At 41.0% G+C, this 26,118-nt stretch overlaps 2 protein-coding genes across 2 annotated transcripts in view; both read right to left on the bottom strand.

Moving 5' to 3' along the window:
* Window positions 1-26,118, bottom strand: part of DMBT1 (deleted in malignant brain tumors 1) — an 80,930-nt gene that overhangs the window by 46,972 nt on the left and 7,840 nt on the right. The window contains exons 14-23 of the mRNA XM_068688786.1: window positions 25,650-25,961; window positions 25,346-25,390; window positions 24,343-24,496; window positions 23,924-24,132; window positions 23,117-23,289; window positions 22,148-22,536; window positions 20,479-20,756; window positions 19,659-19,827; window positions 12,170-12,273; window positions 10,388-10,717 (exon numbers count right to left, since the gene is read on the bottom strand). Of these exons, the coding sequence (XP_068544887.1) occupies window positions 10,388-10,717; window positions 12,170-12,273; window positions 19,659-19,827; window positions 20,479-20,756; window positions 22,148-22,536; window positions 23,117-23,289; window positions 23,924-24,132; window positions 24,343-24,496; window positions 25,346-25,390; window positions 25,650-25,961 (2,163 nt within the window). The remainder of the gene's footprint in view (window positions 1-10,387; window positions 10,718-12,169; window positions 12,274-19,658; window positions 19,828-20,478; window positions 20,757-22,147; window positions 22,537-23,116; window positions 23,290-23,923; window positions 24,133-24,342; window positions 24,497-25,345; window positions 25,391-25,649; window positions 25,962-26,118) is intronic.
* Window positions 6,425-10,363, bottom strand: LOC137859536 (deleted in malignant brain tumors 1 protein-like). Its single transcript, XM_068688694.1, has 6 exons — window positions 10,236-10,363; window positions 9,144-9,294; window positions 8,649-8,860; window positions 8,224-8,396; window positions 7,306-7,694; window positions 6,425-6,704 (listed from the first exon to the last, which is right to left on the bottom strand). The coding sequence occupies exons 2-6, from the start codon at window positions 9,251-9,253 to the stop codon at window positions 6,425-6,427; spliced, it is 1,164 nt and encodes a 387-aa protein (XP_068544795.1). The 5' UTR covers window positions 9,254-9,294; window positions 10,236-10,363.

Here is a 26,118-nt window from a genome sequence, read left to right as displayed (position 1 = left end):
AAGGCAGTGCTCAGAATAGCATAGCAGAGGGTCACTGGCCTCAGTATTTCACTTCTGAAGGAAAATTTGAAGGCACGTGGTCCCTTGGGGATTACTTTTGCACTAGGTGCATGCAGTCTGCATGCAGTCTGCAGCTGAAGAGCTGCATGAAGACCACTGAGTTACCCCTTGCCTCTGAGTTGCTTTCAGATTATTACCTGCATTTGTTATTAATAGTGCCAAAGTGAACAGAAGCCCTCTTATGGACAAGCACCTTACTATAAGGAACAGGTGTGGTGTTTTTTTTTTTTTTTGTAATTTTTTCCTACAATACATTAAAATACAATACTTTTTCTACATCACACTAACGAAACCTTAAAAGTATCCGGTGTCATCATCAGTCCTCCAAGCCCACTAAACATGCAAGATGTCTACCAGTTTGAGGAGGCCTTGCTGCAAGCTACAGATTTTGCCAGCATTGATTTTAGAGGAAAACACAAGCGATAGGGAGGTAGGACAGAGCAGCGCTGAGCACAGTACCTGACGCCTGCAGACCCCCTCCATGCAGCAGTAGCATCCACACAATGGTCAGCGTGGGTTTCATTTTAACTGTGCTCCTATAATGCTGATAAAGTGTTTCAGAATTTATAAATGTGTAGATATAAAGGGGTGTGTTCTGTAGCTTGATCAGCCTTATTTTTTTTTCTAAGTACGTTCATGATTTCATACAATGAAGATGCTTTTAACTTTTAAAAACATCCTCCTGATTTTTTTTGGCAAGACTTTGTTTTAATAGCTTGATTTTTTGGTTACCTTAATTATCATTTCAATCCTTCTCCTCTATGGAAACACTGACCAAACCCTCCCCTTACCAGACCCAATGGCAGCCGCTGGTTCAGGAGGAACCGGCTGCGTGCAGCCAGGGAGAAAATTACTGATACCAAGTGGAAAACAATGGCAGGTTTCTTTCACCTCTCAGTTTCTCCCCTGTCCTGAAATAGATGCAGGTGTCTGTTGTGCTCCCTGTCCCCTCATGTCTGCTGGACCCAGGTGTCCCCAGCTGGGAGGCTGTAGCCCCATTGCAGCCCTGGGCAGGAGAGTGCCTGTAACTAAAAGCATCATTGGAGCAATGGACAGCCTCAGCTGCTAGGAAACAAAATGCTTTTTTTCAAAACTCAATGCCAGACATCCCTCCAGACTGCACAAGTTCTAGCCTGCATTTTCAGATTAATTGGGCCTTTGAAAATTGCTAATTTTCAGTCTTGTACTGAAACAGAAGGCTGAGGGCTGAAATTTCCAGCTTTCTTACTTCCCAGCCTTAGGAAAGCATTTCACCTGATGCCTGGATTAATCCGTGCAGGCTTGGCAGAGAGAAGGGCACTTGTCTTCCTCAACAATACGTGCCTTAGAGACATCCAACAAACTCTTACGAAACAAAGGGGACTTGTTTCGTGCTGGCATGGCTCAGATCGAGAGTTTGCTTTACATGCACAGGGTGCAGCTTCCAAATACAACACTGCCCAGGCTGCCCAGGAGCTCAAAGAGAAAGTGAAGCAACAGGTTCTTGGCTGCCCTCCTGCATCTGGGGCTTCGTAGTCAGCTTTCTGAAGCTTCAGGATCCAGCATTTTGGAGAGGGTGGTTTTGCTATGTTGATATTGTCATGCTCTTTGCATGGGAGAACGGGGCCCTCACAGCAGCTTAATTCAATTCTCATCAGGTCTCATGAAAAAAACTCTGCTCGTATCCAGGTTGAGCAATGAGAGGTGGTGATGAACGCCAAAGGTGGATGCTTTAAGTCAGGTTTTCTATGGATTTTTACCCAATACCTACAGTAAAAAACAACAAGCAGAAATGATGAGGGAGGTAAAGCAAGGAGTAACAAGACCCTGACAGGTGTTAGGAAGTTATTTGCACTGCCTTCGAGAAGGGAGAGGAGGGTAACAAAAGAAACACAAACGGAAAAAGCCATATGGGCCATCTACTAAAAACATAAAGACTTCATCCCCAGCCTGGTAAATGGGCTGATGTGCTGCAGCTGTTTAAAAACTACATTTTATCTCTTCTGATTAGTGACTCATCACCATAGAAAACTTCCTTACTCTCAGCAGGTTTTCATGATGACAACTGAGGACAAAAAATATCACAGCCCTCATACAGAAAGAGGAAGAAAGGGAAAAGCTTTCTCTTGGAAACTACAGTTTCTGAAATTAGGAAAAAAATAAAAATAAATATTACAGTCATTCAAACTCAGTGTGTTCTTTAGTACAGTGGCAGTGTAATTCCTTTCTACTTTACAGCCTGTAACTAATTCATTTATTTGAGAAAGGAAAAAGCTGCTCAGATGGGTACTAATTGGTTCAGGGCAAAAGAGGTAATCCAAGGGTTATTCTAGCAAATGAAAACAAATGCCACTCCCAGTGACCCAGCTGGGTTTCCTCAGCTAAGCAGGACTTTGTAAAAATATGTTTTTCATGTCAGAGTTCTTGAGCCTGAGATAGAAAGTCTCCCAAAACACACAAACTGCTGTGAGAATTTCAGTATCTCCTTGTTTGTTTTTGTTTTTTCCAGCTAGATTTAAACTGCCAAAACAAATACAAATTAAATTAAAAACAAACATGAAAACAAAAGCAAGCTATCAAAATAAAGAAAAATAAATAGAAAAATCAGTTTCCCTTGTAACACAAGCCATTTAACAAAAAATGTGCAAAAACTGATGTTTGTGCTCAGAGATGTTTGACAGCAAAAGCCAGCAATTATACTTATCTTGAACTTGTTGCAGACAAAGGGCAATGGTGAGCTCTCTAAGGAAATGCATTTGCTGTTTCCCCTGAGTTTATTAAGCATAGCGGGCAGGTCAGAAACCCAGCTGCAGCCTCTCTCTGCCTGACCTCCGACTCAGGTTAGATTCTGGTGCAATCTATGAAAAAAAAGCTTGGTTGGCGAGACTGTTATTTAAAACAGGTGAAAATGATCTCTGCAGTATATTCATTTAATGATTTAATTAGAACATGGTACAAGTGTGGGTATTAAAGAACATCTAAGCTAGAACCCTAAACAGGTTAACTGCTTAGTTCAGCCTGATGTCTATAAGTACCTGCTGGCTTTTGTGGCAAGGCATGAGAAGAAAGAAGTGAAAACAAGAAAAGCTGTGTTTCTTACTCGTACCCTGCAAAAGCAAATTAGCTCTTTTTAGTTTCAGTCTACAAAACATGGGGATTTATTATTAATAACTGGAAAATGAATCTGTTAGCTATGGGATCCAGAAACAAAACAATGTTTATTTATACCCTATTATAAATATTTTTATAATATGTTCCTGGGAAGGAGGCCTACAGAGTTGAATTATCAGTCCAAAATTAGAATAGAAGGATAAGCAGGACAGCAAAGCACAGGAAATACAGCATACAAACAAACAAACAAGAATTTTGTTTCTAAGACCTGTTTTAACCCCAGTGTTGGCCAAATACATTGCATGAGTTCACTGGGGACAGCACGCTGGCAGGAACTCACACAGTCTGTAAAATGCTTTCCCCCCCAAAAAAAAAATTGCATATTTGAAAACAGATTGCTTTGACTCCATCCTGTTTCCATGAAACACCTTCTTAAGAAGTGCCACTTTGGGAGAGTTGTTCAAGAATTTGCAGTTTCATCAGAGTTACAAGCACTTGTACCTTCATGCTGTGTATAGGTTAGTTTTAGTTCAGTAATTATCCTCTCCTGACTTAGCTCATACTACACTGCTTGGCACTTTTAATGGATATTAACATGTTGTTTTTTATGTTCTGGGTAAGTCCTGAGTAGCCAAACTCCTCACAATCACAAAGCAAATAACTGTGGGGAAAATAATAAGAATAGGAATAGGAATAGGAATAGGAATAGGAATAGGAATAGGAATAGGAATAAGAATAAGAATAAGAATAAGAATAAGAATAAGAATAAGAATAAGAATTTCATTGCAATCAGCAACCAAAAGTTTTAAACAATGAACAAAATTCTTCCTTCTTGGAAGCAAATGCAAGATTTCTTTTGATACTTATATGACATCTTGATGAGACCTGAAAAATCTCCTGATTGAGATTCAATCTCTTTAATGAGATTTACAGTTTTTGTCTGGTTTAGGATGTATCCAAAAACCCATAAATCAGTGTGAAGGGATTTGACAAGCCCTTGTATCAGATTATATGGCTCAGCCTTAAATATTGGAAACAGAACACCTTTAACAGCTCAGTGTCTTTTGAATTTGGAAGTATTTAATCTAAAGAATTGGAAATGTAGTGGGAAAACACCAGCAAAATGCACCTAAAGAGAAAGATGAGAAAATTACTTTGCATGGCCAGGAAGGACAGGGCAAGAAGTAAGGGGCTTGAACAACAACAGTGAAAGTCAGGGGAAGGCATTTTGACAAGCGTTTCCAACAGTGATGCTCATTTCAGTAATGAGCCTTGGGCAGCACAAGGAGAGATTGTCTTGGCTGCAGTGGAGATTTTAAAGTTTGGGCAGCATCTGCTGCGAAGATGTGGTGGTAGTGATAAGGGTGCACCCTATACAGTTCAACTCCCTTACAGTACCTTGTAACCACGCACTCAGAGGTACATCCAGCACTCACACGGCACAGAGATACTGCCCGCATCTTCACAGCACTATGTGGAAGTGTTTCATGATACAATGGATGGGCAGAACACTGAATGCTCGAGGGAAAGCTTTCCCTCCAACAACGTGAAGACACACACCTGCACAGGTGTTCCTCACGGGCACGCAGTGGGCTTTTTTCTACATACAGTGAAGAGTGAGATAGGTATTTGCAAGAGCCCAGGTTGCAGGTGGGCATGGGGGCTGCTTGGATGGAAGAGGATTCTCAGGGACTATGTCAGCCACATGGTTTGGAGGGAACTCAGGGTTGGGGGACATACTGATAGGTAGTTCCTTTGATGTCCCCAGTGGGTTGTGTAGTGCTTGTATGTGACACTGGGTAGAGAGTAACAGAAAACTGAAAGAGAAGGCATTTCTCCATCAGGCATCACTGATCTATTCTCTGGCTTCCCAAGGCCAGAAATTTTCTGCAAATTTGCATGTGCCTGGCAAGTTTTTGATCCAACAGACCACACTCCAACACAGCAAAGCATTCATTAGTATTTTAATCACAGAGACATTCATTCAAAACAAAAAATTAAATTATTGTTTTGTAAACATTCCTTCATTCGATTTTAAATGACACTGCTCATATAACAGACTTCTTCAGCTTGAAAATCTCTGCATTTTATAAATAAGCACAGTCCTATTATTGTTTCAATGAGAAATTTAGCATTAAAACAGTGCTTAAAATAATTGGAATAGTAGATAGCCACAATACGAAATGCCATACTAAGATCAATATTGGTATTGATCACTATTTCCCTTTCCAACATGGCCTATTACTTCCCCCCAAATTAATCTTCCTAATTTTAATAAACCTTGAAATATTTATTAATACCTCATTTGTATTTTTTCTCCAGCTTACAAAATTTTAAGGCAGTAGATAAATAGTCTTGTGAAGATGTGAGGAAATAATTAAGAGGAGAAAAATGATAAAATGACCACACCAAACAGCTTGTGTTAGTGCAAATGTTGAAATTATTTCTCAATCATTTAAGAGGTGTTAGGATTATAAAGTTATTTTGAAGCATTGTAACAGGCTAGGAGATATGGTTTAGTGGGGACTGTTAGCGTTAGGTCAGAGGTTGGACTCGATGATCTTGAGGTCTCTTCCAACCTAGAAATTCTGTGATTCTGTGATTCTGTGAAGAACAAAAATGATGATGGCCAGGGCAGCGACAGCAGCAGTAAGCGGCCTGAGCACATTCCCAGCCACAGCAGGAACCGCGTGGGGAGGAGGCGCGGTAGAGTCCAGCTTTGTGAGGGAAGGCAGAAGGGCTTGGTCTCATGCCAAGGGCCTGGGCTCAAAGAGCAGCTGCATTAAAAGGGGTGCTCCCTAGATCGCAGCCAGAATTAAGCTAAATTCTAATTTCATTGCTCTTTGAGCAGGCTTTGTATTAGCAGGGATGACAGCTTAACTATGCAGACGTCATTAGCAGAAGACAACTGAGGGAATTAAATATTTCTGAAGAAGCCTGGGAGCTTGTTTCTCAGGAATAGAGCTGGCAATCACATTATACAATCAGATTGAGCTAATTAGTTCAATGGAGTGATAGCACTATTGGGTTTATATGTGCCCTCTGTTTTGGTGCCACCAAAGTGGTTACCTTTATTCATGCATGCAGGTGAAAATAGTTTGCAAGGTGTTGAGAGAAGAAGGATATCATAGACATTTGAGTCAGCCAAACAATGCCTTCCTGTTTACAGTGGAGTTAGCATGAGCAGATTTCAGGGACAGATGTCAGAAACAAACAGAGCTATGGCATTTTTTCATGAAGACCTAAGTAGTCTCAGAGTAAATAAGAGAAAAATTTATTCAACTTCAGTGGTGCTCTGAGCACCTTCTTCTCGAAGCTTCAGAGGTCCGACAACAACATCTACTTTCTCCTGGGTAGAGCTTGCATCTCTCTTGAACCTTCCCGAGCAGCCATGGTAGCAGCGGGAGGAGTAGTCCCCGAGCCTGCACACCACTAGCTGACACCGCAGGTAGACTAATGAGTAGCGGTTAATGAATTCAAAGGCATTAAATTTGAACCGAGCAAAGTGGCTGTTGGGGGTGTAGTATATGGCATAGGAAGAATCTCTAGCACATCTGAAAAGGAATGAGGAAGAGAATTAGTCACCATGGATTTACACGTGGACGTTCCTGAAAAAATGCAATAGATTAAAACATAACCAGGCACTGAGAACACCAAGGGATAATAGTGCAACTTTCAGAGTATCTCAAAGTATAATTAAGTCCATGAAGAAGCTAGAGCAGTGCTGACTCATTTTTCCCCAAGAAAAGGACACTAAGTGGTGAAGAGGTGAGAATGGACCCTTTGCTGAATGTCTGTGGTACAAAAAAATGGGCCTGGTGCTTGACCTGGTTCTGGAGGTTTTGCTAAAATGTTAGTGCCTGTGGTAGAATAGATTTCTGCTGCGGGTTTTCACCTCCTAATCTAACTCACTCCCACCACTTTGAATTTTGCATATAGGACAAGGATGAAGTCAGTGAAGCAAAATTTTAGTAAGGTTTAGGTGTTGTTTCTTATTCCCAGGCTCATATTGTAAAAATAAATAAATAAATACAAACCTTTTAACTTTCTTTTGATAATGAGATCCAAACCAATTCACATTGGCTCTATTCTCTTAAAAAAAATTGTAGAAAGGATACAACAACTATGCATCTAATGACTTGAGAAAGTTCTTACCCATTCTTGATTATATCATAGGATAGAGTGCTAAAATCCTGAGGATCAGGTGATGCCACACATGTGTCCACAAACAGCATCAGATTTGGGTCAGAGCTGTGAAGATAAGCTTGAAGGTACAAATTTTGGTTCAGGTCAATGTAGTATGGAGAGTCATGCACTGGCCGCAGGAATGATGAGGAATCATAAAACGTGATGTTCACAGCATATCTTCCAAACTGATTTTCATTAATGTCTGCAGTATCTTCAGCAACATACATGATTTGTATCCACGTGTTTTGTAACATCTTGCAACTGAGGTGTAAGTGAAGATCCTTTTTCCTCTTGATTATATACTCAGAAGAGGTAACTTTGATCATGTTGGAATAGTTGATTGTACCATTGTTTTCCTGTTTAAGGTGTAATTTAAAATGAGGATTTGCATTTCTGTCACATTCTATATTCTAAGCTTTGACATAGTAATATGCAATTAAAAATGTAGTTTCATATTAAAGATAAGCTGCATCTTGGAGCTAAGAAGCTTGATGATGGTCTTTTCTGCTCACATGGAAATAAACCTTCTGATATAAAGTATTTAATTAAACAGAAATTGGTGTAGAAAAGCTCTGTTAAATTCAAGGCAGAGCCAACTCATTGCATTTCTGTACAGAACACTGATCATTTAATACACAGTCATCCCAGACCTGCATGGCACTTAAACTCATGAACTTCCTCCCTAGACTCTCATTTCTGGTAAGGATGGGGATTCCCTACAGCAAGGAAAGCTAAAGGCATTAAAACCCATGGGTCTCAAATCACTTCTTACCACTGAGGACCACAATGGCTCTGTTGTGTCTCACTTCAAAGTGTGCCCTGCAATTCAGTTCGCCCAGTTCAGTTCAGTTCAGTTCAGTTTACCCAGTTTAGTTCAGTTCATACCTCTCGTATTGTCCCACAGCTGTCATAGGGAACGTTGAACACCACCTCGTGTGCTGTGAGTGTTGGCTCACAGCGAGTGTCGTTCAGGGTGATCGTCTCTGCAGAGTAGCCTTGTGACTGGAGATAGTCCCTGCTAACCACCGCATGCATGTAGTCTGGCAAGCACGTAAGAGCTGGTAGAAGAAGATACGATATAACAGTTAAATCAGCAATTTGTTAATGATTGAAGGTTTTAATTGAACTAAACGCTGCTTTTTTTTCTTAATGTAGAAGGTAGGCTGTTTGCATATCAACCCAGCATATTTCGCATGCATCACTTCCTTTCCCTTGCGTCCTTAAATACACACATATTTATTTTGCAAACAAAAACTATAAACAGGCTTGTCTGCTGAGAAGCAGAGTTTCTGTTCTGAAGGGGAACTCACCAATGTTGTGATCTGTTGGGATGGAGGAGTAGTGGGCCTGGAACCCTCTAAATGTGTGTCTAGAATCACTGTGAAAGTGAATGCTCATTAGGTTTGAAGACGACGTGTATGTGAGGAAGGAACCAGCACAAATTCTCCCAAGAAGTGGAGAAGAGTGTGGAGGCCCATCATAGACTTCAATGTAGTCATACTGGCATCTGCTGTTCTGCAACCTGGGGAACAAACATCAGCACCTTGTCAACATGCTCCAGAAACTCTGATTTACCTGCCTAATACGTGATAAAATATTTTAACAGCACATGCTTTATTCATTTTGCATGTAGTTACAAGGAGAAAATACTTCACTAACCCAGTGTTTGTTCAAGCCTTCCAGCTGCTAGATAGTATTGAAAATATCTTTAAGTTTGTGAAGGCTGCCTATCTCAAATAAGTCTTCAAGTTTTTCAAGTAAGTTTTGACTCTGTTATTTGCCCAGGGAATCAATGTTCTACTTACGCAACATCTCTAAATGTGAGCGCAACACGGAAATTATTCTCTACTTGTATTTCCCACACACAGTCAGCGTTGTTTGGATAATTTCCAGGGTAGTTTGGACTCTGCAGCATCCCAGAGGAATTTGAAATTAAGCCACCACAAAAATAAGGTGCTGCAGAAAGAAATAGAAGAGAATTTACTTATAGTAACCTTTAAAAATAGTACTTTTGCTGTACATGGCTAATCTGCAGCTGTTGAAAAGCCGGTTTCCTGCTGTCCTCAGATCATCTTCAGTATTACCCAAATCAAAACAAATATTTGTTTTTGCTGTAGGTTTAATTTCATAGCGCATGCTGTCACATCTATGGTGTCAGATCACCATCTTCAGGCTGCTCTGGTGTCTCCTTTCTGCAGTTCTGGTTCTGGGAGGGGTTATGACAGTCAACATGGAAACACCTTCCTGTATGGACAGTGTCCCCTCAGACTGCAATAAGCACTCCAGGCAGCTGGGCAAAGTAGGAGATATAATATCTCTTGCTCCACCTATGAGAGTGGCTGCAAAAAGTGTTCATATTCCTGCCAGCATGAGTGCTTTCTTATGCTAAATACAGAGATAATCCTAACAGCTTCCTCACAGGAAGGTGGGCATGAGTTCTGAATTTAATCCCTACAGCATGTGACATGCAAAGGAAACCCCTTCCCCACCACCACCACCATTTTATGTTCCTGCACAACATCACAGCCCAGTGCTGCACACTCCTGGATGGGCTTTTGGGCACATTCACATCCACACTGATTTCTGATGTGAGTGGTCAAGCTCTTCATCTGAATTCTGCTTTCCAATGCAAAAATAGCAGGCTGGATATCATAACACCTCTAATAAAGGCCAAAATTACCGAGTGCACGCCACCTCACTGATAAACTACCTGCTACTATAAATACAAATGGGGAACTCTTCAATTAAAACAGAATTGTTTTGGAAAATGGTATAAGAGCACTGTATAGAAATCATGACCTAAAGAAAGCATACTACACACAAGCAATTAATGTCAATAAAATAGCACTATGCGTGTACAAATAAAAAAGATTCAAAGAACCACGGGAGAGCATTACCTTCTGTAGGCACTGGGGTGGTCGTGGCAGCTGTGAGAGTGGAGGAAGAAGAGCCATGAGTGAGATGTAATGCTCTGGAGAAGGAGTCCCGGGGTGCAGGGCACCACCATGGGGATGCAGGGCTGGAGGGGACAAAAGGCCGGGAGCTCCACGTGGAGCCGCTCCCCTACCTGCACAGATGACACCGGCGTCCTCGCTGTGGGCGCAGTTGTGCACGCCCCATCCGTTGTGTCCGCAGAGCAGCAGGGAGGCCTCGTACCCATGGCACCACAAGTTGTCCAGGAAGATGTGGCCACTGCCGGCGCCGAAGCGAGCGTTGCCTGGGGCGGCTATGGCAGGGCCACAGCCCAGCTGGCGGCACACCACCTGCGCCTCACTCAGGTCCCAGTAGTCGTCGCACACCGTCCCCCAGCTGCGTCCATCCCACACCTCCACGCGGCCCTCGCAGCCGTGCCGGCCGCCGACCAGCCGCAGGTGGGCACCTGGGACACAGCATTGTGAAGGTGGTCACTGCGTGTCCTGCCTCTCCCACCCACCAGCCCGAACTACCAGCTTGACCCCACGCTCTGCTCGCATCCTCCCTGCAGACCTTCCTGTGCCATCAGGTGTGGGAAGGGCGATCAGGGGGCTCGGCGAGTGACCCTGGGTGGGTTACCTGCTGTGCTCGTCTCTACTGCAGAGGTGATCTCTGCCAACCAGACTGCTGGTGCTGTGGTGGCCAACCCTGTTGTGGAGGGCTCTGTGGAGATCGTTTCTGGGGCTATGGAAGAAAAACATCATGTTTGTGTGTTGGGCATGTCTACGTGTAAGCTGCAAGCTCCATTCCTGGGGAATGAAGCGCAGTTAGGACAAATGACACTGTCAGCATTCCCCATCTTGACGAAGTCAGTGGAGAGAATGGAGGTTGGTAACAGTCAATTTAAAGTCGTTATTAAATTGAAAGGGGTATTTACAGATGGTGACAGCAGGGAAAGGCACTGCTGTGGCACCTGCCCTAAAGGATAGGACACCACGGGACAGGAGATGCTGGAGCCTCCCCTCCAGATGGCCCTGCCCTGGAGCTGGGAGCTGTGGAGTCACTGGTAGCAGCAGGGCTTGGACCCATCCCCATCACGGATGCCCTCCTGCAGCCGGTCAGCTCCTCCCCAGGAGCAGCCCGGGAGCTGTGTGGGGTCGTGTTGCTGCAAGGCCAGGAGGGCAGGAATTACCTGTTGTATCTGGCAAGGCAGTAGTCCGTAGACCAACGCAAGAAACAAATGTCACTTAAAAAGGCATTGACCACAGCATGTTTGCAGCAATAGAGATATCACAACAAGGTTTTTTAGTATTATCTCAGGAGGAGTAAATCTGCACACCCCTATGTTGACATATATATATATCGGGTGCAGTTTATGGAAAAAGTATTTGGAGAAGAAAAATATGACAGCACTGCAACACCACACGTTGTCCAGGAGGATGCAGCCGGTGACATGCAGACGACCCAGCTGTCAGCATGGCACCCACACACCCTCTGGTCCCAAAAGCCATCATGCAGCCTCCCAGGCCTCCCCAAGACCCTCACAGTCATGCCTGCCATCGGCCAGCTGCAGGTGGGCACCTGGGACACAGCACGGTGAAGGCAGTCACCATGTGTCCTGCCTCCTCCTTGTAGCCCACCCACCAGCCCAAACTACCAGCTTGACCCCACGCTCTGCTCTCATCCTCCCTGCAGACCCTCCTGTGCCATCAGGTGTGGGAAGGGCAATCAGGACTCGGCAAGTGACCCTGGGTGGGTTACCTGCTGTGCTCGTCTCTACTGCAGAGGTGATCTCTGCCGACCAGACTGCTGTGGAGGGCACTGGCTCTGTGGAGGTGCCTTCTGGGAATTCAGAGTTCATTGTCACTTCAGTAGTTGTCCCCAGAATGGGGGGCGACAAGGCGGTGCTTGTCTCCACTTGTGTGGTCGCTGGTGGTAAGGAAGTGATCTCTGTCGACAAGGTTATTGGTGCTGAGTTGGTCATCCCTACTGTGGAGGATATTGGTGTTGTAGATGTCCTTTCTGTGAGTACAAAAAACACAACCCACATGAGGACTGTGTTTGTGCAGTGGATACGTCTTTGTGTAAGCTGCAGACCCAGTTTCTGGGAAATTAAGTGAAGGTGGGAGAAATTACTCTTTTGGCATACTCCATCTTGATAGGTCAATGAAGAGAATGGAGGAGGGAAACAGCCAATTTAAAATTGTTCTTGAAAGTGGTATTTACAGATGGTGACACTGGAGAAAGGTACTGCTTGGCACCTGCTCCAAGTCACAGACACCATGGGCCAGGTGAGGCTGGCAGCTCTGCTCTACAGGTTCCTCCTAACTACAGATGCCAAGTAGGAAATAAATGCCACTTAAAGTGTAAGGAACCCAACATGCATGCAGCAACAGAGATATCACAGCAAACTTTTTGTTATCTCGGGAGGAGGACGTCTGCATATCCCTATGCTGACACGTGTATATTGGGTGCAATTTATAGAAAGAGTATTTGGAATACAAAAAAAAAAGTGACAGTACCTGAACAGACAACACCAGCATCTTCGTAGTGGTTGCAGTTGTGTCTCCTCCATCCTCTGTGTCTACAATGCCACAGGGCAGGCTCGTTTCCCTGGCACTGCAGATCGTCCAGCAGGATGTTGCCTGAGCCTTGGCCAAAATAAGCACTACCTGGAGCTGAAATGGCCGGGCCGCATCCCTGCTGCCTGCACACAACCTGGGCATCAGAAAGGTCCCAGAGATCATCACACACAGTCCCCCACTCTCCTTCGTAATAAAGCTCAACACGACCTTCGCATCTGTGCCTTCCATTCAGCAGTCGGAGACCAGTTCCTTTGGGAAAGAGGGAATTGAGCACAGAGTCAGACAAATAAGATGGAAGTGACCTTAAGAAGTTCCATTCTCCTTCCCCAGGCTACCATCATTCCTAGGAGGTGTTTTTCTACCTTAGTATTAAACACCTGTGAGGACAGAGATGATACAGGCAGGGACCCCACTTTTTTTCTTCCTCTCTGCCAGATCTCTAAATCAGCTGCACATATTCCTGTGATATTTCATGCAAGATTTCGACAGAAAACTTAGACAGATGCAGCACAAACTGTTTCAGCAAGAAATGAATATTTTTGATAGGAAAAACACATCAGGAGAGGAAACGAAAGAAAATAAATTTCACTATCAGAATTAAATGTAGGTAAAATTCTGTTAAGAAAAATAACACTGAAATTTTTCACATAAGAAAATACATGTGCTTTAGGAACATATATCATGGTTAGGTGTTTCCTTTTTTGACATTGCCATCTAAATGTTTTATGGTAAAGAACAAGGAGATGTAGCCATTTGCTTTGAATCCTACAGGAATTTAGGAAGTACAGCACAGTTTTCTGCCCCCAGCCTGTGCCTCAGAGGTGTGCGTGTATAGCAGTACTGCATGATGTAGAGAGCCTTTTCTGACCTGGAGGCGAATGTCAAAAGGAGAGCAAGGGGAGAAAAATGCAGCTTGGACATCCAAGACCACTTTTTCCTAAACCTGAGCACATGGGACTGCTAAATAAATGCACATGAGGTGCTGTATAAAAATTCCCAGGCAGGTAATTTGACATTGTACAGTACAGAAGTCTAAGATTAAGGACATCAAACAGTGTGCTACTTTGTTTAAATTATGTCAGAATAAGACCAAATGAATTCTCCAGGAAAAATAAATAAATAAATAAATAAAATAAAAATAAACTAGAGAACTTTTGAGAAAACAATAGCCATTCTTACCTTTTCTCCTTGATTTATGTGATTTAATTGGGATTTGTCTTCCTGTAAAATTTTTTAAGAGAATTTTAAAGACCTAAGGTCCACACATCGCAAACAAATCCTGTAGTTTTTAAGAGTAATCTTACCAGAATAATTCTGCAAAGTGTTCAAAAGACTGGACAATGAACTCAATGGGATTATAAAAAATTCATTAGGAAACCACTGGCTTTTACTTTCTTAAATACCTATAAAATTGTATCAGAGTTGGAAATAAAGAAATACTCAATAACCTTGCATGAGTACACCTGATATCTGCTGTTACAATGCATTCGTTCAAATAAAACCCATCTGTTTTTCAGTTTAATCTTTTTATTAATCTTTTTCATAATTTAGACATTCTGCATAACCGCATGAAAATACCAATTTTAAAAATTCATTTTTGGTGAAGAAATTTATTACAGACTTTACCACTAAGTCTAAGTAAATCACCACATAAATGTTAATGTAACTTAAGATCTACAGTATTTACACTTTGGAAATCAAAATACACATGCTGCATATGTCATGCTTTGCATGTCTGCCAAATAGATATTTAGCTTGTTATTAAACTCTGAATAAGTCATCCAAAGCAAAAGAATTCTGCAGAATTACCAGCTCCAGAATTCCTCACTGCATCTAATTCATTGTCAAGACAGTATCCAAAACAAACATTTCCCTATTTGTATGCATTTAACTGCCAGTTCAAAGCAAGAAGCTACAAATCTGCTCCTTGACTTATATCAAAATTGTTTCTTCAAGTACTTACTTGAAGATGCACATTTTTAGACTATACTTGTAGGATTTTTGAGAATTGGAACAGCAAACCTGGGAAAAAAGTCACGTACTGTGCCCAGGGGACAGAGGCAGGGGCTGAGAAATGCCAAAATGGAGAGAAGGACTACAATAGCAAGGGTAGGATGGCAAGCAGAGGACAGATGAGGAAAACTGGATGAGGTGGATGATGGCAACATAAATTAACATAATGATCCTTAAATAGGATGTTAGAAAAATTATCTGTAGTTATTCTAGGATTTACACTTAGCTCAAAGCCATCTAAGTCACTTAGGAGATAGAAACTATCATGTAAGAAAAAAGGCAATGACAAAAAGAAAGTTGAATGAAAATCATTTCATGTCTTTGATTATTTTTATCTGTCACTCATTTATCCACAGTGATAGATTATGAAAATTAAGCTCATTATATTTCACTGAACTGTATGTCAAAGAACATTCAAATAATGCAAGCAATATTTTATTCGTAGTGTATGTATGCATACATATACTCTGGAATAATTACACATTTTAGTGAAAAACAAATCTGTTCTTCCATAATTCTTAGATCAAATTTCTGTAACTGGAAGAATCACGCATGTATAACCTACTCATAGACATAATTCTAACAAGGATTCAAGGCACTAAGACATGAGCTATCCCTCAATTAAATGTTTTAAATCATTATTATCATTTACACTGATTAAGCACAGTTTCATTCTATTAAAACTGTTAATTTCTCATTTAATTTAATTTCACCTTTAATCTTTTGCCCTAACTGATACCAGCATGAATGCCATTTCTATTTATGGAATCAACAGTCCTTATATTTTATTTTCTATGCCAGTTATATCTATAAAATCAACAGTTTTTATATTTTATTTTCTATGTGCCCTGGAACAAATCTAAGTGCTTTACCTGGTCTGGCCTCCAGAACTGCTGGGCCAAAAAAGAGTAGGCTCATCAATATCATAATGGTACCCATCTTATCAAGAGTTATTGATAGAAAGGACCATCAGAATTTATAGTCTCTATTTCTAATGGGGAGTGGCTTTATCGGTCTCTTTTTCTACAGGAGGATGATAAAATAATCATGGTACTATGATCTGAAACAAAAATATGTTTGATTTGTTATTCAATATTTTGTAACATCCTGGTTTCTGCATTAAGATAATATCTCAAGAGTAACATTTTCCACTGCCTGGAAGGAAATATTTATGCTACCATAGGTGTTACAATCATCTCATTGTACAAACAAAATGAGCTCTTATCCAAAGATACCTTTTTGGCTGATGAATCTCATATTTTTCTTTTATGGGAAGATTTCTTGACAGGTCTGCGGAAGGTAGTGGGAGCTTAAAATTGAAACAGGCTTCCTGCAGCAAAGTAGTTAGCGAGCTTCATAACTTGGTTCCAGCTAGTAAGATAAGCTAGCCATGAATGAGAGCCATGGATGCCTTACAGCTTTGGCATACTTCAAAAATAGTAAGATAACACCATGTTCAAGCATGACTGGGGGGTCTCTGAACATAACCCATGAGAACAGTGGCTGTTACTGAACGCAACGTGATGACCAAGAGACACCTAATGAAAATACTTTGGTCTATCAAAATTGCTAGCTACACCACAACATCAATGCTTCTGCCGTCAGCAATAGATCCAACAAGAGGGTTAAGGTTGCCACTGGAAGGGAGCCACTGGTGCTCTCTGGAAGCCCTTGGAGAGGCAACATGGTGGAGACGAAGAAGGGAGAGGGGGCAATTAGTGGTCATGGGCTGAGCTACCAGTCCAGGACATGGGGAAAGAGAGTTGATACAAGGAGAAGCAGACCTCAGAGATGCATGAAACCTTGCTTGCTAGTTTACATGATTGGGAACCTCATCCATAAACGGAGAGGATCTCATGCCATAGTGTGCGATACTATGTGGGCAACTTGCTCCAGACAATTAGAGAGACTGACCCAAGCCTTATAAGCAAATCTTTGAGACATCTGAAGAACCTTTGCAGCTGAAGTGAACACATGCAGCCCCAATATTAACCTATTCCTTTCTGACATATTAAGTTCAAGACAAAACTCATACACTGTTCACTGTGGAACTTAGATGGCAAGAAACTGTCAAGAGAATCAGGATCAGCAGATAACTTTTTGTGAAATCCAGGCGGAAAAATCAGTGGATTCTATGCATATTTAGGTAAATTACATAGGTTGCAACTTAAATCTGTTCTTAATTTTCCTTTTATCTTTTGAACCATTAAATGAAAAAAAAAAAAAAAAAGATTCAGATCTAAGAATTTCTGTTAATATATTCCTTGTTTAATTTTGCACAGGGACAATTACTTCTCTGTTCTTTGCAGAATGAATCCAAAGCTTTTCCATAGCATAAAATAATGCTTATTTCTCACTCATAATTCTTTTGCCAGCATGGCTACTTTCCTGTTTTCCTATTTTAATTATTTTCTATTTTAACTCTTTTCCTGTTTTAAGATAAAAGGCTGATGACCATCCTAAGATTGCAGAGCCAAAATATTGTTCTTCATCTGATTCTTACTTCTACGGCCACCATGGCTTGGATGGCATTACCAGGAGTCAAAATCTGTGGCACAATTCTTGTCATATACAAATTTATTGCATCCATGGACAGTCATCAAGGAAGCATACTGAAGTCAAGGAGCCCAACAGAATGACCGAGAAGGTCTTTCCACAAAGGCCAGCATTATTGGAATGGAAGAAGGAAGTGCAAAACACAAGAGGCCAAATATAATGTTGGAAGCCTTGAAAGCAAACATAAATGAAGGGTAAATATATTTATTCTTTATCCAAATAACCACATTTGTACTTGAATGAGGAAATGTACCCAAGACTTCGTATTCGCTATTCATATTCTTCTGGTTTTGACAACTTGGCAAGAAGCAGAAATAATACAGTATATTGGCTGACCAATCAAACACTGCAATCAGTGAAGCAAGAAAAAATGATGGACAACAATTCTCCAAACTCTTGCAATAACTGAAAATGCAGGGGAGGAAGGGGAAAAAGACAAATGATTCCCAGATGGCTCAAATGGAAAAAATACCCACGTAGCTGTCCAGGTAAAGGAACAACACAGATTACTTATTTCTCAGTACATTCTTCACTAATTAATTCTTTGCTACAAATGTCAAAGATCTACGTATTTCTAGAGATCTTAATTATCAAGCAATCTGCACAGTAGGAGTAGATAAATGTAATGTTCATATTAAATTGAATTAATTAATGCAAATACCACCCAAAGCATGTTTTTGTCCTTCTCATTGGTCTCTTAGGTCTCTTGTAATAATGCATATTTTCTCTGTAGGACCTGTAGGACTTTTCTGGCAGCTTGAAATGTTTTTTTTTTTTTTTTTTTTTTTTTTTTTTTTTTTTTTTTTCCAGCACATTAGTCTGTGAAAGAAGATCCATTAAGCTTTGAAAACACTTTCTGTTCTGCTGCCTATTTCTGCAGGAGACTTCTGCAGACATACTGACTATTGTGAGGTTCAGATGAAAGCCACTGAAAGGACACAGAGAACTAATCAGCTTTCATTCATGACTACCCAAAAACCATCTACAATGGAATGAGGGTACCCCCAGGCTTCTGCACAAAGGAACAACAGTCTGAATGCTCCAGTTAGGATCCAGTGAGGTGGCGTAGTTGAATTTATTGGGTTTCTTGATGGCCTCTTGGGCTCTGTTGCCTGTGTCACATGAAAAGTGTCATTATAAATCTGTTTGCATTGGTTTAATGGTGAAGAGGCAAGCAGATCAAAACCATCTATAGGTGAGAGTCAAATCAACTGGATTTACCACTAGAAGAGCTCCTGAATGTGGTGGGACAGGAGGTGGGAGGGATGGTTCATAGCGGAGGGGTCTTTTGCTAACCACGTTTACTTTAGAACATGACCTTTTTTATAATACAGGCTGATGTGATTATTCCCACTGAGCTGCCCACATCCTCCACATCAGGACAGGATGTTACACTGGAGTATAGGTCACTACCTGGTCTCTGGCCCACCTCAAGCATAGTACATTGTGTTGCTCCCAACATTCATCTTTCACAGCTCAAAAGAAAATAGGAAAGTCTGAAGAGGTGCATTTCTCAATCAAACACCAGTGACCTTTCCACCATGGTGAGTGAGTTCTTCCAAGCAGGTTCTTCCTTTATTGCTGTTTTTATTGTGTTTTCACATAGGGATAGGAGATCGGTGACACTTCCTTATGGTAACTTACGTACACTCTCTCTTCCACCCACCACTACAGGTTTAGAAATGCGTAAGAACGAGAGCACGTATCATTGCTTGGCAAATTCACTTTGTCAGAAATCATGTTCTTCAATCTCAAAATGTTTGAGCTCCCTGCTAAAACACACAGGCGGCGCATTTGCAAATACACAAAATATTGCTCTATTTTTTTTCTCTTTTGTTTTTATTAATTACACGTTTACATAGCAGGTTTGATCTTATTCTATACAAAGGCTCAGAAACGGTCTACATTTTCTCAGAGAAACACCTAAATATGAAGAAACAAGTCCCTCAAAACAGGGAAGGTTGTACTGGAGCAATTCCTTACATGCAAAGTGTATATTTTTGCTTATGGCTGATTACAGAGATACTTTTACCCAAAAAAATATTTTTCTTGGATTAGTCTCTAGAGTATCTCATATCAGTTAGACACTACCATATACTTTATATGCATATAAGCTCGGCAAAAGAAATCACTTCTTTCTCAAGCCACCCAAATCAGTCTCCTGAGACAGACTCTCAAAGTAGGAGCTCAGCTGAGACGCGCTGTAATGTTCAAATTGCACCCTCCACCAGCAGATGTTTGGTCACCTCTCACATTATCTGGTACGGGGTGGGTTCCTGCAGTTTGCGCTTCAGAAGAAATCCTCCCACGGTGAGGACAGCAGCTGCCAACACCACGGCGGTCACAGCCAGAGGAACAGGAGAGCTGGCAGCAGGCGCTGAGCTCTCAGACTCCCCTCTCTCCTGGGTGTTAGAGGCCAGATCTGTGCACAAGAGAGCAAACAGAGTGGCTTGCATTTTCTTACTGAGCTGGTTAATCTCAAAGTCAGTGAAGCAAAGAGAAATTGATATAAAATGCTGCAATGTGGATCTGATCCAAAACCAAATTGCTTTATCCCACATTGTTTAACAAATGATCCTGTGGCCGTACCAAATAAGTAAAGATTACAGCAAGAAATGATAAAGCAACTAAGAATTTATAATGATTACACTTTAAGACCATAAGATGCTATTTCCTGGCAGTAGAAACACCAGCTATAGGACACTGGGAAACATTTTCAAGGGGACCTATAGATTGTTCACTAATAAATAAGAAATGTGCAAATCAGGCAGGGACAGCATTGAAAATCTAATACAGATCCTGCAGGTAGATGGGTTACATCTCATTTCTCTCCCAGAATTTAATCAATTGCCATTTGACACATGCAGAATAAATAGTTGATCTAAGATAAAAAGGAAATAGTCTGTAAACATTATGAAAAATTTTATATCCATTATGAAAAAAAAATGACCCACAGTAAGTATAGAAGAGTTGTGAATAAACCAGCAAAGGCATATTTCAGAACTAGATTTCTGAACTGATATGCACAGCAACATGGAGAGTCCTGCGTTAAATACAAGTGGAAGTTATTTACCAATACCAGCATTTCTGTTCTCAGCGGGAGCCTCCTGAAGCTGGATAGGTCCAACAATAACACTCATTTTTTCCTGCGAAGATCCTGCATTCCTCTTGAACCTGTTAACACAGCCTTGATAGCAGCGGGAAGAATAGTCATTGCTCCTGCACACCATCAGCTCACACTGCAGGAAGACTGATGGGTATCGTCCAACAAATGAAAATGCATTAAAGTGAAACCGACTGACACTTCTGTCTGGTAAATAGTAAGAATAATAGGTAGAATCTTTGACACACCTAGAGAGAAATACAAAAGTAACAGATTAGTTGTCTTAAATAGAAACACTATTACACTATCTCTGTGCAATATGCTTCAGGTTCAGATATAAAACCTTATATACATATATATATATATTAATATATATATATGCAAGAGTATAAGGGAACTCAAAAGGATTTTTAACAAAAGTATGTTTTTAGCAAGAGAAAATAAAAGGCAAAAATATATAGCAGTGCCAGTGATTTATCAAAATATATACGTTTCATAACTCAACAAAGTTCTTGTAAACATGAATAGCTGAAAAATAACTAGTAGTTCTGCTGCCTTCTGTGTTTAAGGTACAGGTGAGGATCTGTTCTGTAGTTGCTAACAGCGTTACCTACAGGTTGTTGCAGAAGCAGAAAGGGCCTATTTCTACTCTGGAAGAACAAAACTTATTCTGATACACACCATCATAGACAAGCAATAGGCTCTCTAGTCCTTCGGTGTTTGTAGAGTACTGTGCTCAACACCTGTCCCTGCTGTACCTTACTCAGCACTTGTCCCAACACTTGACAGATGTGAAACATTTCCACATTTCACCGAGCAAGTTGTTATGGTAACTTTCTTGTCACTGAGTTTCTCTTCCTATCAGTGACTAGCCTTTGCAATTATCCAAACTAGATCTTGGTCATTCCAGATAAATTTAACAACCGTGAAATGATTCACCCACAGTTGTTACCCCAGAATATTTCAAAGTTGTCATTAATTGCTTTTTTAATCTCCATAAATATTTCACTGTGCCTATTTGCTTAACAAAAACCTTACGGTTTTCACAGTTTATTTTAGACTGCAAGATATCCCAACATCCGTATTTATAGATGGATATTATTGATTTAAATGTCAGTCAATACATTTCCCTTTGACACAGTTCCATAATATATGAACAAAAACTAACTGGAAAAGTACCAGAATCTATTTGCTCCATCTCCTGTGAGAGTGTCCTGCTCACAAGGCTTAAAGAATATGTATTTGTACAAATAAAAAGAAAAATCAAAAGAAATCCCAACAAGAGGAAAACCTCTCTCAGAGTCACATTATGTGTGAAAAGGAAGCCATTCACTTGGCAGGCAATAGACACTGGGACATTTAAGCCTGATACACGCTGTAACCTTCCAGCCTAGTGGTAGGTTACTACACTCCTACCTTGCTGAGGTTACCAATATCAACACCCTCCCAGGAGGCAGAAAGATTCAAATCCTACCAAGCACAGGAGGGAAATAAATAAGCATACGCCTATCCTTCCTAGAAGAAAACGGGACTCCAATAGTCACACTTTTATGCTTCTATCTCTTTGTCTGTTTTGCATTCCTTACAAGAGACACGACTGTGTACACAGATTTAAAATAATTCCTAAGAGAGTTCTTACCCACTTCTGATTAATTCATAGTGCAGTGTTGTAAAATTATTAGGATCAGGTGATGCCACACATGTATCCACGAACAACACCAGGTTTGGGTCAGAGCTGTAAAGAGAAGCTTGAAGGTACAAATCCTGATTCAGGTCAACGTAGTAAGGAAAGTCATGCACTGGCCACAGGAACGATGAGGAATTGTAGAATGTCAGGTTCACATCGTATCTACCATATTGGGTTTCATCGACATTAACAACGTCATCAGCAATGTACATTACTTGCACCCAGGTGTTCTGGAGCATTTTGCAGTTAATGTGCAACTGAAGGTCCTTTTGCCTCTTGATGATGGAACCAGAAACAGATGCTCTTATCACATTGGAATAGGTGATCGTTTCATTGTCGCCCTGTTCAACACATTAGATAAGAGCAAAATTAATACATGTAGTCATGTTCACACTGCGTAGTATAAACTTATGTATGTGACAGGTCTCGTATTATTCAGAAAGAACATGCCACAGAATCACATAATCACAGAATGGTTGAGGTTGGAATGGACGTCTGGAGATCATCTAGTCCAACCCACCTGCTCAAGCAGAGTCACCTAAAGAACATTGGACAGGATCACTCCACAACCTCTCTGGGCAACCTCTTTCAGTGCCCTGTCACCTTCACAGTAAAGATGTTTTCCCTCATATGTCATACACAAAAACCCAAAGTATCCTGGATGGGATTGTTCACTCAACTCTATCCTACATTTTCTTCTCTGGAACATCACTCTGAAATAGATACAGAGACTACCTAATACTTGGGAAGGACAAGTAGGAATGTTTAACAGACCCTAGCCTCCCAAAATGCATGATTATTTTCTGTATTTTGAATACCATTGGACCACAATGCCCCTTGTGATTCTTGACAGTTTTCCAAATGTCTATCAAATTTCTATGCCCAGACCCGGAGACCTCTCAAGAATACATTGACACCCACCTGTCTACGTGTACCACATCTGTTGTATGGAATGTTGAATATAACCTCAGTCGATGTAATTGTTGGTCTACAAGAAGAATCAGACAAGCTGATGCTCCATTCTGAGTAGCCTTGTGACTGGAGATAGCTTTTCTGTATAACTGCGTGCATGTATGTTGGCAAGCACACAAGGGCTAGTGAAGAAAATATGAATTATTAGTGAATTCTGGTAATTGATAATGCTTGCAAGTTAAAACTTCACCAAATGCAAAAGCTACTACTATTTAGGGGAGAGAATTTATAAACCAGAACACTTATTTTTACACCTTACACTTAGATATGAATAGTCTCTGACAAACCTCAGAAGCCTGAGGTTTCTGAGGCTTCAATTTTGCCTTCATCGATAGATAAATGGTGTTGATATGGTGTAGGTAATAGCTCTGCTTGGAAAAGTTGGAGTAGAAAAATTCCAGATAGTCTTTCTAACCAATATTTCTATGATTCTATGAAAATTTGTCCACAAGGTTAAAAAAAAAAAAAAAAACAAAAAAAAACTGCAAGTAATGAGGTGATAAGAAGAAAGCTAGGTTTAAACTGACCATCATAGAAAACATCTAAGGACAACTAATTACATAATTGAAGGTTTTTTAAAGTAAAAAGTAATTGTTTTATTAAAGTGATCAGTCATTAACTATTTATGAAATTAAAGAAGGAATATCATCTTTGTGGGAGTGGCTCAACAATGTTAACAAATAATTATCTGGCAAATAAAATCAGGGTATAAAAGCCTTTTAGCAAAGAAAACATTATTAAGTGAAGGAAACTTACTGGTATTCTGATCTGCTGGAAAGGAATGATATTCAGCATAAAACCCTCTATTTGAATATCTAGAGTCACTGTGAAATCTGATGGTCATTAGGTTTGAGGATGATGTGTAGGCAACATTATAACCAGAACAAATTCTTTGAAGCAGAGGAGAAGTATTGGGTGGCCCATCATAGATCTCAATATAATCGTTCTGGCATCCACCTTGCAACCTGAGGAAGCAACATGAATATAGGGTAAACACATTCAGTAAACATCAGTTTGTAAGTGCTGAACAAACAATAAAATAAGATACTGCGTTCACACCGTTTCCAAATAATATTTAAAATTCCTTTATAAGTTTTGGAAATACGCTTGGGAACTGTGCTTTCAGTTGAGATTTGGGCCCTATTTATTGCCCAAGCAACAAGAAATTTACTTACTGAATGGTTCTAAACGTGAGCGCAATGCGGAAATTATTCATCACTTGTATCTCCCACAAACAATTTGCATTATCTGGATAATTTGAAGGATAAAGAGGACTCTGAATTGTTCCGGAGGATCTTGACAATAATCCACCACAAAGATATTTTCTAGCTGAAAAACAAACCAACCAACAAACAAAAGTGATACAGATGTGATTCACACAGATTTGCCTATGAACAAATAAATATACATTTTATGTACCCAAGCCATAGCAACAGCTGGTAAAGTCTCTAGAGAAAATGGATGGATATGCTCTTGTAACTGAGACTACAAGGGTGATTTAATCAAAGTATTCCGACTCTTCTGTGATACTTTGAAGTTGGTGGACTTAAGACATTTGTGTACAAGAGACAGAAAGAGACACTGGCCCAAATAATATAAGGTAAAGAAAAGATCAGAAACAAAATCAACAGAGGCTGAAATCTATCCCCAAAAGAAACTGAGTCATAGAAGAGCAGTGTGTGGGATTCAAGAACAAAAAATAATTAATTATATAAAATAAATTAAAGCGTGCAATTCCTACAATTCTAGTCTATGCATTAGTAACTAACACAAACCAAAATATATGCAGAGGAAAATAGTGAAAAATGCAAACACACATAAAGTAATTAAAACTGGAATAAGAACAGAGTTTGAGGTATTTATCCAACCACCAAACTGGGCTATTAAAAAGTGTAGTCCAAAATCACAAGGGAGGAATATTATCCCTGAAGACATACATCTTGAGGAACAAAGTAAAATTTCTTGTGAAGATTTCCACTCTCCATGCTTGCCAGCAAGGCACATAACAGCCCCAGGGGCAGCACCATGCCCTGCCCCGGTGCGTGCAGCTCCCAGAAGTGCCTCCTGCCCATCCAAGCCGGACACTGGGCAGCGTCAGATCGCTAAGCTGCTTGGGCTGCTAACCAGTGCTGCCTAAGAAGAATGCACAGAAAGGAGCCACAGGAAATGCAGATGTACCTGGAGTTGTGGTGGGATATGGGCTCGCCGTGGAATTTGTATCTCCTGAGGAAGAAAGAGAAAGAAGCAAGTGAGGGACTATGGGAGGAAGGAGCGTGACTAGGTTTTCTACCAGCAATGATGAATTGGCTGCTGCAAAGTCATGCTGGTAATGCAGAGCATGGGGTTCTCAGCACAGGCATCCAGCATAAGAACAGAGTAAACCAGAAATGCAAAAAGGTAGCTCCAAACCATATCAATGTCAGGCAAAGTAGAGGCAATTTATGAAAAAACAATGTGATTTATGGACGAAAACCAATGGTACCTGAGCAGATAACACCTGCGTCTTCATAGTGCCCACAGTTGTGGACGCCCCAGCCAGAGCTCCTGCACTGAAAAAGGGAGGACTCATTCCCTGTGCACTGCACATCGTCCAGGTAAATGCTGCCACTGCCTTGTCCAAAATAGGCACTTCCCACTGCAGAAACAGCGTAGCCACATCCCAGCTGCCTGCACACAACTTGGGCATCACTGAGGTCCCAGCCGTCATCACACACCGTGCCACGGTTCCCATACTGGTAGATCTCAATGCGCCCCTCACAACGGTTACTGCCATTCACCAAGCTCAGGGAGACACCTGGGAAAGCAGGGAACAAGGAAAACTACTGACAAAAGCTGCTGGCACACGGGCACCTGCCCTCACCGATGCATTTCAGCCCCACACCACTTTCAGGCCACCGCTATTGCCAACCTCCACGCTATTAGGCTGTGCTTTCGCCTGCCTCCGCTCTCCC

This window comes from Anas acuta, chromosome 7 (assembly GCF_963932015.1).
Source record: "Anas acuta chromosome 7, bAnaAcu1.1, whole genome shotgun sequence".
In the NCBI taxonomy this organism is placed as follows: domain Eukaryota; kingdom Metazoa; phylum Chordata; class Aves; order Anseriformes; family Anatidae; genus Anas; species Anas acuta.
The sequence above is the reverse complement of the archived record's forward strand: the minus strand, read 5'-3'. Positions and strand labels throughout refer to the sequence as shown.

What these genes read in the sequence shown, in the direction of transcription:
- LOC137859536 (XM_068688694.1), bottom strand. Translation starts at nt 9,253, where the DNA reads ATGCTGCAGAGTCCAAACTACCCTGGAAATTATCCAAACAACGCTGAC. An exon ending in GCTGTGGGACAATACGAGAG is followed by an intron (nt 7,695 to 8,223) that starts GTATGAACTGAA and finishes CACCTTAAACAG; the next exon opens with GAAAACAATGGTACAATCAA. An exon ending in TATGATATAATCAAGAATGG is followed by an intron (nt 6,705 to 7,305) that starts GTAAGAACTTTC and finishes ATTCCTTTTCAG; the next exon opens with ATGTGCTAGAGATTCTTCCT.